Source organism: Anguilla rostrata, chromosome 11 (genome assembly GCF_018555375.3).
Source record: "Anguilla rostrata isolate EN2019 chromosome 11, ASM1855537v3, whole genome shotgun sequence".
NCBI classification, from domain to species: domain Eukaryota; kingdom Metazoa; phylum Chordata; class Actinopteri; order Anguilliformes; family Anguillidae; genus Anguilla; species Anguilla rostrata.
In genome coordinates, this window is record NC_057943.1 from 19,806,787 (window position 1) to 19,825,374 (window position 18,588).

At 46.2% G+C, this 18,588-nt stretch overlaps 1 protein-coding gene across 5 annotated transcripts in view; it reads left to right on the forward strand.

Annotated features, from left to right (window-relative positions):
• plcg1 (phospholipase C, gamma 1) overlaps positions 1–18,588 on the forward strand; it is a 38,524-nt gene that overhangs the window by 13,515 nt on the left and 6,421 nt on the right. For all 5 annotated transcript variants that reach the window (XM_064298609.1, XM_064298606.1, XM_064298604.1 and 2 more), the window contains exons 3-28: positions 350–502; positions 702–795; positions 1,063–1,110; positions 2,702–2,786; positions 4,113–4,196; positions 5,070–5,092; positions 5,202–5,274; positions 5,613–5,714; positions 7,930–8,048; positions 8,347–8,432; positions 8,764–8,884; positions 9,631–9,799; positions 10,024–10,146; positions 10,506–10,607; positions 11,003–11,190; positions 12,321–12,521; positions 12,830–12,949; positions 13,866–14,046; positions 14,511–14,588; positions 14,872–14,975; positions 15,226–15,319; positions 15,606–15,675; positions 16,170–16,333; positions 16,512–16,608; positions 16,794–17,018; positions 18,408–18,556. In XM_064298609.1, coding sequence (XP_064154679.1) covers positions 350–502; positions 702–795; positions 1,063–1,110; positions 2,702–2,786; positions 4,113–4,196; positions 5,070–5,092; positions 5,202–5,274; positions 5,613–5,714; positions 7,930–8,048; positions 8,347–8,432; positions 8,764–8,884; positions 9,631–9,799; positions 10,024–10,146; positions 10,506–10,607; positions 11,003–11,190; positions 12,321–12,521; positions 12,830–12,949; positions 13,866–14,046; positions 14,511–14,588; positions 14,872–14,975; positions 15,226–15,319; positions 15,606–15,675; positions 16,170–16,333; positions 16,512–16,608; positions 16,794–17,018; positions 18,408–18,556 — 3,053 coding nt within the window. The remainder of the gene's footprint in view (positions 1–349; positions 503–701; positions 796–1,062; positions 1,111–2,701; positions 2,787–4,112; positions 4,197–5,069; positions 5,093–5,201; positions 5,275–5,612; positions 5,715–7,929; positions 8,049–8,346; positions 8,433–8,763; positions 8,885–9,630; positions 9,800–10,023; positions 10,147–10,505; positions 10,608–11,002; positions 11,191–12,320; positions 12,522–12,829; positions 12,950–13,865; positions 14,047–14,510; positions 14,589–14,871; positions 14,976–15,225; positions 15,320–15,605; positions 15,676–16,169; positions 16,334–16,511; positions 16,609–16,793; positions 17,019–18,407; positions 18,557–18,588) is intronic.

The window sequence follows — 18,588 nt, forward strand, 5'->3', positions numbered from 1 at the left end:
GTGTTCTAGCTTTGAGACTAGCATCAGCGATCTGCAGTGTGATATCATGTCCGCAGAGGCGTGTCTGTCTCCTGCTAAAAAGGCCCTAAAGTGGTCAGTGGGTCGTTGCATTCTCTCAGGCATGGTGCAGGGAAGCTGGAGCGGTCTGTTAGGCTGTACCCTCCTGTATTCTAATTTGAGATTTTATGCAAGTGTTTTCCCTGCTGCTAACGCTCTTGAGCCTGCTGTGTTCCTGTAACTGTGTGAAGTGCTGAAGGAGCCTGGGCCAGAGAGTTTCAGTACCTGTGCCCAGGAAGTGGTGTCATTTGCACTGACCATCTGCCTGCCCCCCCCCCCCTTTCCTGTCCAGTTGACATCCGGGAGATTAAGGAGATCCGGGCGGGGCAGAAGTCCAGGGACTTTGAGCGCTATGTGGAGGACTCTGCTGCCCGGCCTGACCAGGCCCACTGCTTCGTCATCCTGTACGGCACCGAGTTTCGCCTCAAGGCCCTCAGCCTGGCAGGTATCCTTCCGCACCATGCGCGCATACACACACACAGACATGCACGCATACACACACACACCCCACACACGCACACACACCACACACAGAGACGCAGACACGCAGACACACGTAGATTTTGCTAATTGACCAGATTCATGTGTCCTCAGAGTGCATAAGGGTGAAGCTGAATGTGTGTTGTGCCCTGTCTGTGTTCCAGCCACGTCGGATGAGGAGATGTCCATGTGGGTGAAGGGTCTGACCTCCCTGGTAACGGACACACTGCAGTCCCCCACCCCGCTGCAGGTCGAGAGGTCAGTGTGCTCAGCCCTCTGCCCTTCAGCCCTTTAAATTTCACATTCACCGTGGGGGAGGTCAGGTTCAGCGCCAGCGTCTGCGCTGCATGTGTTCTAGTCTCCGAATGGCAAAGGCTTTCTCATGAACAAATTCTGTTTGTTACTGAATTTTACTCTCAGTTCACTGCACTTTTCTACTGAAAAATTCAGTAAAAGTAACTGCATTTTATAGTAAATGCTGAATGATTAAAAATTTCACTTGGGATTTCTCTTTGTTACATTTAGGTGGTTACGGAAACAATTCTATGCAGTTGATCGCAACCGAGAAGACAAGTAAGTATAATTTGTTTTCAGAAATCCTTTTAGTCCCACTTTTTTGTGGGAAAAAACACACCTATTTAACACCTATCGAGAAATAAAGATAGATTTTATTTGTGTCTTTAAACCCATTATGTGGAAGAAACGAGGCTATACTTTATCACGGTTAGCTTGAGCAGTGTTGGCATTCCTGCTGCCTTCTGGGTAGCAGAAGAAAGGCGTTGTTCATCTGCAATGCCCCTTTCCCAGAAGCTCCGGATTCCTCGCAGTCTTTTGTGATCTTCAGGGGTTTATTGTCTTCTCTGAATCGGATATAGGTGTGCGATTGGTGTAATTACATTTTACAGTAAGAATGGGTTGCTGTGTTCTTATCAATTGCTCCTGTTGTAGATATTTTATCTGATAGGGATTCTGGCTAACATTCCAAGTATCGCGCCTGTGCAGACTTGTGAGACAGCATGGATTGCATCCCACGCACTGTAATGAGAATCCAAGCCTTTGTTTTGCAGGAGATTTTTAGTGGATATTCTTGGCCAGTATTGGGAATGAAAAGTTCCATAAGGAATAAATGTTCAGATCTAATCAAATAACACAAATAAATTCATAATATCGTGTCTCATGCACAAATCTAACATTATTGGAAGATGGAATACACCTGTAGAGTAGACCTTGTTAGATCATTGCATGATGCGTACTGGTATTTAAACTGAGGTGAATGTGCTATGACTGAGATATTAGGCTCAATTTTCAGGCTCTCCTGTCCTGTCTCCCCATTGGTTGAAAGGCCCTTGACAGCTTTTATGAATGAAAGTGCTAAGACTGGCACTTTTTAAATTGGCCTGTATATACACACACACACACACACACACACACACACACACACACACACAGTGTTTGTATGTTTGTTTGCGGATGGCCTGTCTATGGCTGTCTTTGAGTTTGTGTGCTTGAACCACGGAAGCATTCAATTAGCCAGCCAATTTATTTGACAATTTTTAAAAATTCAACTGAAAACTTTTCCTTTTTATTGAGGTGTTAATGGGGGATTTTACCTACTACTGTTACTATGACTTCTTTGTTTAATGATGTGTAATTATTAATTACATTTAATTAATAGGATGTGAATTGGTAATTATCCATTGTATTTTGGCCATTATAGCTATATTCACTGAGTGCTGGGTGGGAGGTGTGACGGGGCTGGTATTGGCTCAGGCTGGAGCATGCAGGGCTGCTGTCCCAGGCCCTTACTCGACACTCTCCCTTTCAGGACAGGAAGGCTTGAGCTGACCTCACTTCAGGTCACCGGCCATCATGGCAACCTGAGAACATGCCCTCACTGCCAGGGTAGAGAGAGGCTAGGCCAGGCCAGACTCCTCAGCACTTGAGACCTCACGTCCATTGTTGCTGTGTAACCGCACACGTAACCGTGTCTTCCACCGAGTATGAATTGAGGTGGATGCGTTAGATTAACGGAAAGCGTTTGTATTCTGTTCTCGGGCAGTTTCCTCACGATTGTCCCGCAGCAGTGTCATAACATGGCATGCATCCAGTGCTCAGCCCTCTAGATTTTATTTTAATACCTGTGTTTGTCTCTGCTTTATTTTAGGATTTCCTGCAAGGATCTGAAAAGCATGCTGTGTCAGGTCAACTACAGAGTCCCCAACATGAAATTCCTCCGTGAGAAGTTTCCGGTAACATACTCAGCTTTATAAGATTCCCTGTGCCTAACCCCTGTCGCCTCTTGCGTGCCCTTTGGATCAGGAAGTGGATGTGAATGTCAAAGCATTTATAAAAGAGTGGTTGTGTGCAAACCGCCTAATCACCTGTGTCAGCTGTGGCAGCAGTTGTGTATCTGGCTGGATTTATGTAAACTGGACCTGTTTGGAGTGGTGTAGCGTGATGTTCTGAAAGGCTAGAGCACTTTCGGAAGTGAAGCCTCTTCGCTTCCTCAGGATATCAACAAACATACTGTATTTGCATTATTGCTGTTGCCACTGTAGCTCAGACCTGCCTAGCCCTGCCCAAACTCTGTTTACTGTGTAATGGCTCAGACTTTCTATGTTGACCAGGTGGTCAGCTTCTGTGTTCCTTCTGTCCTCCACTTGTTCACTATAACGGCTTCTGGTGTCATGTTTGCTTGTGTATATTCATGAAGTGCTCTGCCCAAGGACATATCATCTGTTGTTACTCATGCTTTCTTTGGTCATGGCCCTTAATGGATATTCATAAAATGTGTTGAATTAGGAAGTTTCAGCTTTGACAATGGAGGCTGAATTTAGTTTGTACTGTGGTGACTATGCAATAGCTAACACCACATGTTCTTAATAATGTCAGGTTTCCTGTTTGGGTTAACATCTTTATTGCTTGGATGTTCTCATTCACACTTCATGCCATATACCTCCTGTAAATAAACATTTTGACCCCTTCCTATTGCATTACTGCAAGACACCTGGGGGGAAAAGGTGACAATCTGTTGACATTCATTACAAGTCATAATAAGTCATGCTATGCAAGGCTTCATAGACCAGATCCCAAATATATAGTTGTGTTGGCATAGGTGGAGGTGCAGTTTTAATGGGCTAGGCTGCTGCTGTGGGCTCTGAACATGGTGCAGCTGAATGCTTAGCAGGGCCCTTCTTGCTTTGGGGAAACCTCATCTCTTCACAAATGCTTGCAGCATACAATTATTTACCCTGCTATGCTGTAGGGTGTTGGGAAGGGCAGTTCCACTACTGCTGCCAGAAGCGTTCTAAGGTTATGCATTTCTGCTGACATTGGATATAAAAACACACGGCCAGTTTGAGTGTCTTTCGGGTTTCCCGGTGTGGGCCAGGTGCATGTGACCATGAGTGCAGGCGTGGGTTTATTGAACTTGCAATACAGCACCTGAAAAGCAGCCAATGGAAGTGCAGTTGAGGTCTGCCTTACTCCAGCATTTTGCAACCTCAGTAGTTTATCAAAGCTTGTGCACCTGTAAGTTTTGTTTGACACGTCTATCATTTTCATGCTGCTCTCAGGATGTGGAGCTGAGGAACGGGGACGTCAGCTACAGCCAGTTCGCCCAGCTGTATCGAAGTCTGATGTTCGACGCGCAGAAGTCTGTGAGTACATGTGTGATGGCTGGCGTGGGGAGGGCAAACCGGAACGTGGGGCTCCTACAAATGCTTCTGGAAAAAAACTGTAGGGAGTTCTCGGTGCATCACAGCAGAAGTCGGGTGTTGAGAAATTTTGCCCCTTTCCCATTTATATCCACCCATGTCTTGTGATCAAATTGGGGCTGTGCACACACCTGTTTAATTGTAATTGTTCAGCATGAATTTTAGCTCCCAGACACTGCCTACCCCCCATCAACGGAATATCTTTATCCTGTCTAAATCAGCCACGTGCGTTTGCTCTCAAATGGCTTGAAAATCAATACCTCCCAGTTTAGCTCCCCGACAGATTTTTCTGGTAAAAGCCATTAGGCCCACGGCTGCTCTGCGGTTGAAGAGTGAACCTTTAATATTTTTTTATTAATCCCCTAAACATGTTGCTTGCGTGCATTCGTCTGTCTCATTTCTGATGTATGATTGTTTATAGTATTGTGAAAACTATGAATGTTGCCCAATGTAAACGCCTTGTATTTCTCCTGCCTTTCCATTCTATTTTTCATTGGCTATGAATGCCTTGTTGGTTTAAAGAAATGTGCAATGTGAGTGTAAAGAAATGTGCAATATTTACAGTGAACACACAATCTTGGAAGGGCTTGGATTATTGTTTATTAATACGGTATTTAATGAATGTGCTATTTCAGTATTATATGGACTATGAGATTACTTCTCCACATCAGGAGGTCAATTTTGCCTCTTGCATCCTTCCTGTGATTATGTAAGCAATGTTGATTCTAAAGCTTGTCATAAAAAGGCATCATTATGTGCACAAAGCATATATATATTGTATTCATGCCAAATTATTTTCCCATATTTCTTTTCCAGATGGAAATTCCTTTCCTCCAGAGGCAAGTCATTACTTTATGATCAAATATTTCTAGAATATTCTGTGTCCTTACCCGCTTTCTTACTGTGCAGCTGTGACATAATGCAGCCCTGCTCGGTTGTATCCTGCAGATTCACAGAGAGACCTGACCAGGCCAGAGTCACGCTGGAGAACTTCCAGAGCTTTCTTTTGGAGTATCAGAAGGTGAGGAGCAGTACCCGCTAATCTAGGCAACATGTTCAGCTATTAGATTATTATGTGATACTTGTACAGCCTTGGGTTTTGTAGCATGCCAGTGTAGGTTGTTGGCCGTTATCCATATATCAATATCAATAGGTCAGGAAGGGCATTGCTAGTGCTAGCGTCCCAGGAGTGGAGCAGAAGCCGGAGGTTTTACAAGGTATTGAATGTCAGGAAGGGGGGAATGGATGCCCCTGGAGACTGGAAAGTGGATGGGGGGTGGTGGGGGGGGGGTGCATCTGGTTCAGAGTGGCTTGTTCTGTGACGTTTGTGTGTGTGTGTGTGTGTGTGTGTGTGTTTAGGAGCTTTGGGCCACAGACAATAACCAGGTGCAGGAGTACATGTTCAAGTACCTGAAGGATCCACTGAGGGAGATTGAGCAGCCTTTCTTCTACCCAGAGGAGGTGAGTTCTCCCTACAGGCACTATGAGGAACGTGAGGAGACACCAAGTTTTCATCTTCACTTCAGCGTTCACACTGTGACTGTGGTGCTTTCACGACTCATCAGTAAGGAAAGACTTTGTTCCTGAGATATACACTGCCTGGCCAAGAAAAAAGTCATCGTTTGGATTTTTTTGGACAGTGCCCACTGTACAAGCCTCTGGAGGCAGTGTTATGATCTGGGGTTGCTTCAATTGGTCAGGTCTAGGCTCAGCAACGTTATGCGGCAATAAAATGAAGTCAGCTGAGTACCTGAATTTACTGAATGACCAGGTTATCCCATCAATGGATTTTTTCTTCCCTGACGGCACGGGCATATTCCAGGACGACAATGTCAAGATTCATCGGGCTAAAATTGTGAAAGAGTGGTTCTGGGAGCATGAGGAATCATTTTCACACATGAATTGGCCACCACAAAGTCCTGACCTTTATCCCATTGAAAGTTTTTGGGATGTGCTGGAGAAGACTTTACGGAGTGGTTCGACTCTCCCGTCAGTGCAAGATCTCGGCCAAAAATGAATGCAATTCTGGACGGAAATAAATGTTGTGACGTTGCATAAGGTTGTTGAAACAATGCCACGACAAATGCGCGCCGTAATAAAAGCTAAAGGTGGTCCAACGAAATATTATAGAGACTTTTTTTTTGGCCTGGCAGTGTATGTAGCGATTCACTTTTTCCACAAATTACCCTTTACAGCGGTTGAAATACTGATCTCATTTTGATGGTGTAATTTTCAGAGGAAGGAATGTGCTGAATTTTCCTGAATGGTTGATGTTGTTCCATCATTCTGGGCAGCGTGGGTAGCATGTCTGTACACACAAATGGGGGAAATAACAGCCCCCCCTACACACAGACACAGTCATTTTCAGAAATAGCTGAACAAACAGTGACTCGTACTGGAGAATGTTCTAGAAACTGAGAAATATCTTTACCATCAGTGATATAAACTCACAGCCCAGTAGTTTCCTGCTACCCATTGAGCATTTGTTAGCTAATGCAGTAAATTAATGAAAAAAACTGCCATAGAGGAAGTCATGAAGAAATATACAGAGCTTGAAAGAGGAAGTTATTGGTGGCACCTTCAAGGTGGTGGTTTGACTTTGAACACCGGGCTTGATTCAGCTCAGGGAAACTTGTCATTGAACACTGGAAAAAGTTTCCCCTTTAACTGCCCAAACTCATCCAATCCTTTAGAAATAGGGGCAATGGCAAGAGAGACTAGATCTAGAACAGAGTTGTTCTATAAGTAGAGCTGAGTGAAAACAATCGATGATGTTGGGGCTCAGAATGATCCATTTTTCAGTGTTCAAAGGTGATCTGAACTACACCACAAAGTACAGTTGAGTATGTTTCCGGGGCTTAAATGTACTGCCTGTGCACTAAATTATGGAATCAGGTTAGACCAGAAGTTCACCATCTCCAGTTCTGGCTCTGTTTCACTGGCGGTCATCACATCAAAGTCCTGTATTAAAAGACTCCTTTGCTTTAGCCCTCCCCCAAGCACACATGCAGAACCTCTGGTTTTGTGGTCATATTTCAGACCTGTGCTTGTGCTAATCTGAATTCAGCCTCTGTGCTTGCTGTGAGCCCCAGTTCTTTAGATTTGATCTCCTGATGTAGGCACTGTAGGCTCCTTTTTAGTGGCACAAAGACTGCTAAGATTATCGTCAGCTATTAAAAGAACTCCAGGTCCTTTGAGATGCATTTACGGAAAGCGTAAAGATTATTTATCAAAAACAAACCCAAAGTACGGAGGTAGGCTGTGACTCAGCGGCTCTGGAGGCTGAAGTGTCTCTACCTCCCACTCTGTCCCTCAAGGTAATGACGGCACCATTGCTTTGTATGTATGTGGCGAATTATCCGTGAGGGGATCCTCCAAACCAGCCTCACCACCTGAGTCACGGCAAGCCTTTTATGCACAGCACAACAGAGAAAGTGTGTTTATGGGGAGAGGCATGATGGTGAATGACAGTGAACAGACGTTTGAGGACCCCAGACATATGTGAACATTTTACTCTTTGGTGGACTGCTGATCCTAAATCCCATTCTGGCCTCTTTGAGGCAGTTAGGTGACTGCTATTCTTTAGAGGCCTGAACCGTACCTACCTTTCATAGACTTTCACCCTCTCTGCACGCAGCCCATAATTTGTATCCCCCAACCCCCTTTCTGTCCACAGTTTCTTACCTACTTGTTCTCCAAAGAAAACACCATCTGGGACTGGAAGCTGGACCAGGTGTGCCCTGAGGACATGAACAACCCTTTGTCACACTATTGGATTTCCTCCTCTCACAACACGTAAGAAAATCAGGGGACAAAAATCCCAAACAACTCTACTGTTTCTGTTCATTTTTTTCTGTTTAAAATTATGATTCATGTAACTCCAGCAGGAATACAATTAACAGCTTAGTGTTGCTTTTTGTTAGAAGTGGAATGTTCTAGATTGTGACGATAAATGGAAGAGCACCTATGTCCTTTCTTGTGTACAGAACTGCAGTGTAACAGTGCATGTGTACAGTGTATTCTGAAAGATGCTGCCGTGTCTGTCACGTATGTCCCAATACCCCGGGACCCTGAAATGCGTGTCTATTTTTAGCTACCTGACAGGTGACCAGTTTTCCAGCGAGTCCTCTCTGGAGGCGTACTCTCGCTGTCTAAGGATGGGCTGCCGCTGCATAGAATGTGAGTGGCCCCTCCCCCAGCATTTCTTCACCTACACACACACACACACACACACACACACCCTGCCCACCTGTCAGTCAGATCTCAAGACACCTCATGGCTTTTCCTCCACTCATAGACCACTTGAACTAATATGCTGTAAAGACCTGCTACAAATCAGCAATATATAACATTTGTCAATCAGTGTTCGTCTCCCAAATGAATGCAAACTGAACAATATGATTGGCTTGTTTTCTAGCTAAATTACTGTATGGTTTTTCTGGATCTGCCCAACACCACGAGGATGTTTCTGAGGTGTGTATGTGTGTATTCATTGTTGTGTGTGTTTCAGTGGACTGCTGGGATGGACCTGACGGAATGCCGGTGATTTATCACGGACACACCCTCACCACCAAGATCAAGTTCTGCGATGTCCTGACTACCATAAAGGAGCACGCCTTCGTAACGTCCGAGTGAGTCTGCATGGGGTCCATCGCTAACACCCACAGGCTGTACGATTCTGTCCCTCCCTCCAGCGCCATTAACCTGCGTGTGGGCGCTGCTCAAACTTATTGCATAGCTCCCATCCTGTTTGTGTCCAGGGCCTCAACACAAAGGCAGGAAAATGGCCTCAACTGCTCTTTGCATCAGAGCACATTCCAGCAGAAGCCATGCTGTACTTTACATTTTTTTTCTTTACCGGTAGATATTTGCTGAAACAATTCCCTTTAAGTTCCTTGCTAATGGGTACAGAAATGGTGGCTAGGTCAGGATTTGAAATTGTCTGCTGGTATTCAAACATTTAGTAGTTTCCCAAGAGGGGAACAAGGTGCATTCTATTGGAACTGTTGAGTACTGTCATGCATTTCGGATGTGGACAAACACAAAGTTGACCATTTAGAGCTGGTATTCACTCTAGCCCCTGGAGAGACAGAGGATGTGTAGGTTTTCAGTGTCACTCCACACTTAATTGTTCAGTAGAACCGCTTGATTACGCACACACAAAACACAGCCACTGTGCAGGAAAGGGTGAACACCACTGAGTGAGAATATTTACTAAAGTATGCTGTTCGGAGTATTCCTCAACCTTTTGTTTCTGTGTGGCCCAGTTCTAATTCTCCTTTACATATTTTTGTACCTGCGAGGGAGAAAATGGCATGGCAAATATTAGTAGGGGAATGTGAATTTGTCTGACCCTCCCCCAACGTACCACGTTTAGGTACCCCGTCATCCTCTCCATTGAGGACCACTGCAGCATCGTTCAGCAGCGGAACATGGCTACCTTCTTTAAGAAGGTGTTTGGTGACATGCTGCTAACCAAGGCTGTGGACATCTCCGCTGACGGGCTCCCCTCGCCCAATCAGCTGAAGAGAAAGATCCTCATCAAGGTGAGCTTCTGAGAGCGTGCCCAGTGTTCATACCTGCAGAGCAATGGCTGTTTATGGGGTTGAAATATTACATGCTTGGTCTGTGGGACCAGTTCTCTGTCCCAGCACCTGCTGTAGCTGGAGCAAAGGGTACATAAGTTTTAGCATGAACCTTTGAGGAGATTGTTTTGCTGAGCTGTTTGCGGTCTTGTCTCATTTTTCTCTGGTTTCATCCTTGCGTGCAGCACAAGAAGCTGGCAGAGGGAAGCGCATATGAAGAAGTCTCCACTTCCACGCCATATTCTGAGAACGACATCAGCAACTCCATCAAGAACGGCATTCTCTACCTGGAGGACCCCATCAACCATGTGAGCAACACCGATCACCTTGCTGATCACTAAGCCTCCTCACTCAGTCACTGGTCATGCCATTCACGGGCTGTCAAATCTCTGCTGCCGATCACTCCCTCAATCAACCGTCGCATTCTTGATCAAGAGTATAAAGAAAAATCATTTAGTCTTGATCATTAAAAACTGATGCTTAAATAGGTGGCAGCCACCATTGGGATCGGCTACGGGCTAGATCAGAACCCTTTGCCATGTTGCCATATCAGAACTTAAAATTGCTTGAATATGATTAGGCGATGATATAATGTGACTGTGTATTATTTTTGTCTGAACCTCCTCTCCTGTGGTGGCATGGTTGATCGCTCTTGTCCCTTTTTTAGGAGTGGTACCCTCACTTCTTCGTCTTGACGAGCAGCAAGATCTACTACTCTGAGGAGACGTCCAACAATCAGGGCAACGATGACGAAGAGGAACACAGAGAGGTGAGGAAGACTCATCTGCTGTTTTTGGTTTGGTGATGCAATCTACTCTACTGCTGCAGGAAGTGACATGCCACGCCATGTGGCACACTGTAGAACACTGACTGAAAGAATTCTATGGGGTTGGATGTGCATGTCCTCATGATTTAAAGGATCTGAAGGTCCATCTAACCAGCCCGTAGAATCCCTGTTCGGCTTTGACCTCTGCCTCTAAATGACGGCCTAGCAGTCGCCCCAAGTTGTAGCATTAATGGCGGTGGCTTCTTGGTTATTTGTGTGCTGGGCACTTTTCTGAGTGATATCCTGCGCAGGACTCCAAATGAGAGACCTGCTTAATGCCTGAGGTGTCTCACTGCAGCCGGGCTCTGTTTGTCCATCCGTCTGTCTGTCTGTCCCAGGTGTCCAATGGCATGGACCAGCACGTGACGGAGAAGTGGTTCCACGGGAAGCTGGGCGCGGGCCGGGACGGGAGGCAGATCGCCGAGCGGCTGCTGACGGAGTACTGCCTCGAGACGGGCGCTCCCGACGGCTCCTTCCTGGTGCGCGAGAGCGAGACCTTCGTGGGGGACTACACCCTGTCCTTCTGGTAAAGCCTGTTTGCCCTGCTGGAGGCCTTCCCTCTCAAACCTCCCTCATTTTGAATTAGTCTATTGGCTCATTAAGGATGACTTTGTCGTTCTGATTGTGGTTTTCACTTTTGTTTTCAATTGCACATTTGTGGTTTGCACATTTTAGTTGTAATTGCAAATTTATGGTCGAATGAAGGATTGTATACTTTTAGAGAAAATGGGCCAAATAACTTTTGTCTGCTACAGCTCTAAATTAAGCCTTTCTCCTCAAGATTAGCCCAACCATATCAAATGCTGATCTAATCAGTGCTGTTACAAGCATAAATGTGCTACTTTGTGTAGTAGTTCATAATGTATTGCTCTGAAGGTGTTGTCTTAAGCCTGAAATTAAGGCTCTTTTGTGTTTTCTTTGGCCTGTAAATGAAGGCCGTTGCGGGCCTAGTGCCTATGCTGAATGTGTACATTTGCAGCATTCCCAGGACTTGAGCTAAACCAATCACCCACAACTATAGATCAGCCATTGATTAAATACGGTTGTCGCAGTGTGTGCTGGTATTTCATTTTCAAATCCTGTGTTGACCATGCAGGGCTATGCCTATGTGTTCCATCACATTGCAGTTACAGTATTTCTGTTGAATTTAACTGCTATGAATGAAACAAGGTTAGGTTCAATTAGCAGAATTTATTTCCTTTTTAGACTACTTGTTCCAGTTTGCACTCTTACCTGTAAGTTGTCTGTCTGTACATGCAATATGTGATGCTGTTTTACACCTGTGTCACAAATTATTTGTGGTAACCAGATGGTAAGCACTTGCATTAGGGCTGCATGATATATATATATATATATATATCAGATCCCTATCTTTTTAAGCATAATAAAAATAAGCGTTGCCATGGGTGAATAGGCGATCTTTTGTCCTTTTTTTCCCCTCTCTTTAAAGGTCCAGATTTAAATTGGTTATATTCCCCTGAAGTGACAACCTTTCAATTGTTATCTGTTCAGCAGACAGGGACTGGGTATCCTGTGCTCATTAACATTCATATTCGTAATACATGTCGTCATGTGAACCATTCCTCATCGCTAGCTAGGTTAGTTTACCCACGCTGACCTCATTGAGGCTCTTCCCAAACCCCCCCTCCCCCCCAGGCGCTCCGGGAGGGTCCAGCACTGCCGCATCCACTCCCGCCAGGAGGCCGGCAGCCCCAAGTTCTACCTGACGGACAACCTGGTGTTCGACACGCTCTTCGCCCTCATCACACACTACCAGCAAGTTGCGCTACGCTGCAACGAGTTTGAGATGAAGCTTACGGAGCCCGTCCCCCAGACGAACGCCCACGAGAGCAAGGAGTGAGTCTCCCCACTTCACCTTTCACCTTCTTTCTCCTCTCTCCCTGCTTGACCATCCCCTTCCTTCTCCTCTTCCTCTCTCTATCCCCACTTTCATCCAGTGCTCCTCACTCTCCTTTGTGTTCCAGTCATTCTGTCAGTTTAGCTGTGTGATACACAGGTCTGTTAGGGCTATCAGTGATAGTGTTAATAGTCGAGTTCCACCAGGCTTGATGGATGAAGAATGATAATGCTGTCTCCTGCACCAGTGACAGAATGTGGCGCTGAACTGTTGTGTGTGTGTCTGTGTCTCTGTGCAATCCTGTAAGGTGGTATCATGCAAACCTGACGAGGAGCCAGGCAGAGAACATGCTAATGAGGGTTCCTCGGGATGGGGCCTTCCTTGTGAGGAAGAGGACGGAGCCCAACTCCTTCGCCATTTCCTTTAGGTAACCCAAATCCTGCTTCCCCTGTCCCACTCCTCTGTGCCTTGTATTCACTCAGTTTTTACCACCATCTTGAGAATAGTTACTCTTCATACTATGCCTTTAGTCATACTTTAATACTTACAACGAACTATTCCTGTAGTTTTCCTCTAGTACTTGGTACTGCTATTCCTGTAGTTATATTGTTATATTTAGAACTTCTACACAACATTAGTCTGCTGCGCTTGCTACAGAGAGTAATTCTGAGCTGTATGTGCTCTCCCTGGTTAGTGTTGCCAGAGGATGCTGCCTGTCTTTCTCAGTCATTTCTGAGGGAGGATGTGACCTATTTCCTTTCTGCTCAAACTGACAATGTGGTTAATATCTTCACCTAAGTTGCTGATATCTTACTGCTCGAAACTGATCAGTATCAGTTGTGCCCTGCCGGAACTGTTGGCTGGGAGACATGTTGCCTGTGTTTGTTGTCTCTCTCAGTACTGATGAGTAATATGTTGTGTGTGTTGTCTCTCAGTCCTGATGTAGAATGTTGTCAGTGCTGAAGAATGGTATGTTGTCCTCTGTCAGTATTGATGGAGAATGTTATGTGTGTTCCCTGTCTCTGTCAGTACTGATGGAGAATGTTATGTGTGTCTGTTGCCTCTGTCAGTATTGATGGAGAATGTTATGTGTTCATTGTCTCTCAGTACTGATGGAAAATGTGTGTTCGTTGTCTCTGTCAGTACTGATGGAGAATGTTATGTGTGTTCCCTGTCCCTGTCAGTACTGATGGAGAATGTTATGTGTGTCTGTTGCCTCTGTCAGTATTGATGGAGAATGTTATGTGTGTTCCCTGTCCCTGTCAGTACTGATGGAGAATGTTATGTATGTCTGTTGCCTCTGTCAGTACTGACTGAGAACCTTTTCCCTTTTGACCCCTCAGGGCGGAGGGGAAGATCAAGCACTGCCGTGTCCAGCAGGAGGGTCAGACAGTGGTACTGGGGACCTCCGAGTTTGACAGCCTGGTGGACCTCATCAGCTACTATGAGAAGCACCCCCTGTACAGGAAGATGAAGCTGCGCTACCCCATCAATGAGGAGACGCTGGAGAAGATCGGCACTGCGGTGAGTCCCAGCACACACCCTGCCTGGCGCTTAAACATGAGCTCCGCCGACTCCTCCTCCTCTCCAGTCACCACACCCTAACCAGCGTAAGCAAAGTCGTGAGTTTCACTGTTCCCTTCAGCTTCTCACTCTGAGCTCGCTTCCCACCGGCACTTGCAGAAGTGCCTGTTGACCTTGCACTTGTGGCCACACCCTTTTACTGTGGCTTACCCCATAACCACCTCTACTTAAGGCCAAAGCTGCTCCGTACCCTTGTGCCAGCAGTCGCTGTCTGAAGCCCCTCTCTTTATCACGGCTGTTTTTTCACATCCCCTATTCCAGCCAGATTCAGCAGAAAATGGTGCAGTAAAGACATTTAATCCTCATCTCAGTACTGTTTTGTGTATTGCCTCATAGGTGCAATCCTCTCAGAAAGGGTTGGGTATTAAAGAACATTTTAGAAATTGTTTTATTTTTCTCCACAGGAGCCAGACTATGGGTCTTTGTATGAGGGACGCAATCCTGGATTCTACGTAGAGGCCAATCAGATGCCCACATTTAAGGTGTGTATGCTCCAGAGTAATGCTTGATATGTGTGAGTGGATGTTTGCGTCTGCGTGTAACCGATAACCACAGTGGATGCACATTACAGTTTTTGTAAATGCAAATGTGTGCATGTACATGTGTGGCGTTGTGTGTGTGTGTGTGTGTGTGTGCGCGTGTGTGAGTGCGTGTGTGTGTGTGTGTGTGTGGATAATGGGAGCCTTTCTGAGACCCCTCCCTCCTGGTTTGATCTGTGTTTGTGTGGCTGTGCGGTGCGCTCCTAACGCCTCTGCCTCCCCACAGTGCACTGTGAAAGCCATGTACGAGTACAAGGCCCAGCGCGACGACGAGCTCTCCTTCAGCAAGAACGCCCTCATCCAGAACGTGGAAAAACAGGAAGGGGGCTGGTGAGTGACGCCAACAGAGGCAGGAAGTGGAGAGGCGCGTGACTACAGAGCGTCACGTAGCCCCACTGGCACCGCCAACTGTGCCGCACGGTGCTCGATGGAAACCACGTGTAAATGTCAGGTTTCATTTCCATTTACCTCAGAGCCTTTTTAACAGAAGGACATTGTGTCGGTATAGGCAGCTTAGGTGAGCTTTGATGTGTGTTTAGGAGGCCAGTGAACAGTGTGTACGTGTTCGCTCTCTCACCAGGTGGAAGGGAGACTGTGGCGGCAAGAAGCAGCTCTGGTTTCCGGCCAACTATGTGGAGGAGATCAGCCCCACAGCCGTGGAGCCTGACAGATCTGTACGCCTCTTTCCCGCTCGTTCAGAATGCATGTCTGAAGTTCTGCACTTTGCCCTGCACGTAAAGATTCAGCACGCCGGGCTTAGTGGTGTTAAAACCTGCCTGCCATGCGCTGTAACGCCCCCCACGCACACGTGCTCGGGCCATATTGACTGAGCAAGGGGCCTGGAGCTGTACAGCAGGCACATGGTTTGTTGTGCACCACTGTGAGGCAGGGACAGCAGAGTGAGGCTTTACAGTGCTAACAACACCCCTCCCCTCCCCTCCCCCATCTGTTCAAACACAGCCGCTGACAGAGAACAGCCCTCTGGGAGATCTCCTCAGAGGAAGTGTGGACGTGTCTTCCTGTCAGATAGGTGAGTGGTGCCCCCCCCTTCCCCTACTCTTCACAGTGCAGCACGGGGAACATATAAACCCCCCCCCCCCCCCACGGGGTCACCTTGCCCCGGGCCCCGCTGTAGAAGTCTTTGCTGTTGGCTCTAATCTGCACTGACATGCACTAAAGATTCAATAAACGAACATCTAAATGTGCACGTGACATATTCATTCACTCACACTGTGCCTGCCTAACATTAACTTGTGTTCTCTGTGGGATAAGAGGGAAAGGTTGCATGTTTAAAAGTGTAATCGGTTGTAGTGTTCTCATTGCAGTACTGCCAGTCTGATATCAGAGTCCTCTCTTTTATTATGTTTATCACAAACATGCTTTTTTATGGTAGTATAATAATGGCTGAAAGTGCTGTCTAAGTAAATAGCAGCCTTCCTGGCTGGGATGGTCAGGCCCACTAACTGGGTTGTGCTGTGCTGCTCTTTTTATTTTTTTAATTTTGGAAACCTTCCCTCCCGATAGTGGTGAGGCCCGAAGGGAAGGGCAGCCGGCCCTACGTCTTCACCCTGTTCACGGCGGCCTCGACCCGACCCAGCCAGACCCTGGACATCGCCGCCAACACGCAGGAGGAGCTCAAGGTCTGGGTGCTGAAGATCCGAGAGGTCACCATGACCTCGGAGGCCAAGGTCAGTCGCTGACGTGGACGTGTGTCCAGGAGGCAAAGCACAGGCCTCAGGCCCTGGGCACAGTGCTAGTAAAGATCAGGAAAACAACTAAAGCCTGCTGTTGTGACTGTGCTGGCTTTGTACCTTTATGATCAGTGTGTATACAGTATTCTACAAAGGCTCATATTCTCTCTGATAGCTGGAAGAGGGGAAGATGATGGAGAGGAGGAAGAAGATTGCCCTGGAACTGTCTGATCTGGTCATCTATTGCCGGCCTGTGCCTTTTGATGAGGACAGTAAGGCTGCTTTATATTTTCCGCCCTAAAATACTCTGTCTTTGCGTAGATAATCTGAGCCTTCTTCCATAAAACTGAATGAATTCAGGTGCATCCAGCTTCATGGTTAGAAGTGTCTCTTGGGTTGACCTGTACAGGAAGTGTTTCCTAATGGCTCTGTCCTGCTTGCCCCCTCTCCCTGATAGAGATAGGGACAGAGCGAGCCTGCTACCGGGACATGTCCTCCTTCCCTGAAACCAAAGCGGAGAAGTACGTCAACAAGATCAAGGGCAAAAAGTTCCTGCAGTACAACCGCCTGCAGCTGTCCCGGATCTACCCCAAAGGCCAGCGCCTCGACTCCTCCAACTACGACCCTCTGCCCATGTGGCTCTGTGGCAGCCAGCTGGTGGCGCTCAACTTCCAGACCGCAGGTGAGAGTGTGGAGTGTGGAGTGTGGAGGACGCTGAATGTATTGTATCTTTTTATCAGCTGTTACATTTTAAAGTGCACCTTGGGCAGTTTCCTGTTTGTACTATGGCCCTTTTAAAGGGGTAATAAACATGAAATCAGGTTTTTTGAGTTAGGGTTAGGGTTAGTATCGATTTGATATCATTATCACATTAGTACTATTGTACAAAAAATCTAATTGGCATTTGTGTGCCGTGCACGTGCACCCAAAAGAAAGATGTTTTGTTTGCTTTTGCCTGGAGCCCAGCCCACATTTGTGATGTAGAAGTAGGTAAAGCATCTACATTAGCAAGTTAATGCCCCATCTCCGCCCTCTTCTTGATTTTGTGGGGTAAGTGTTATGTATTCAAATCAACTGCACAAATTAGACTGCTCAGAGCTTTTTTCTCATTAGATTAGTTTAGCAAGAAATCCTTTTTAGTCTTTACTTGTTCCATTCCAGTTCCATTTTCTATATCATTTTTATCTGTATATTTGGTATTTTAGTAGTTTGTTAGTAGTAGTACCTAATAGTTTGTTTGCTGTTAAGAGGTAGGTAGACTTGTTTTTTTTAATTTTTTTTTTTTTATAACTGTACTGTTTGTCTTTTCAAATTGCAGTATTTTTCCTTTTTTTTCCCCCTATTGCAGTCAGTTGGCTAGGTCTGGGTGTTTTCTATTTTTAGCTGAGCTTGCGAGCTAGCAGGGGTTCACTTGTGCATCTGTGGCAGCCAGAGCACCTCAAAGTTACTCTCAAAATGATATTGTTGAAGGGTCAAAGTGAAACCGCTCGATTACGGTCAGCTAGCTGACGTTAGCCTGCTTTTCATGGTCAAGGATCATTGACGTGGTTCCTTGCCGGGGAGTAAATAAGGTAGAAGATGTCAGGGAATGATGCCAGCGAGTGCATATAGTCATTACAGTGATGAGATGGTTGGATCATTTGTCTACTCTGCCACCGCATCGGAACAGCACTCGAATCCTATTCTGAGACAGGCCAAAAGCTGGTTTTGCTGTACACTCTAATATGTATCAGTAATTAGAACATGAAATTCACTGTACAGGCACGTATCTGAAATGAAGTCGATGGTAAAAGGTCAAGCAAATCACTTACCAAGTCACCGGGCTTTTCACATGACACCATCACAAGTTCTAATTAATGTTTTGTTGAGGAGATTTACAGCTGATGTTGGAGACCATGGGAAAAACATGTTTCATTTAATGGTAGAGAATTGTGCTGAAAAGTGTTGTGCATTTCCTCTGCGTACGCAAACACACACACACACACACACACACGTACACTCACTCATGCTCTCTCACTCTCATTCTTTTTCACTGACTCGCTGTCACGTCTCTGTTTCTCTCTCTGTCCAGATAAGCCCATGCAGATGAATCAGGCTCTGTTCATGCTGAACGGTCGGAGCGGTTATGTGCTGCAGCCTGCCATCATGAGGGATGAGAACTTTGACCCTTTTGACCGACACTCTCTACGGGGCCTGGAGCCAATCACCCTGCAAATAGAGGTACCCTCACCGTCACCCTCATTTCCATTGAC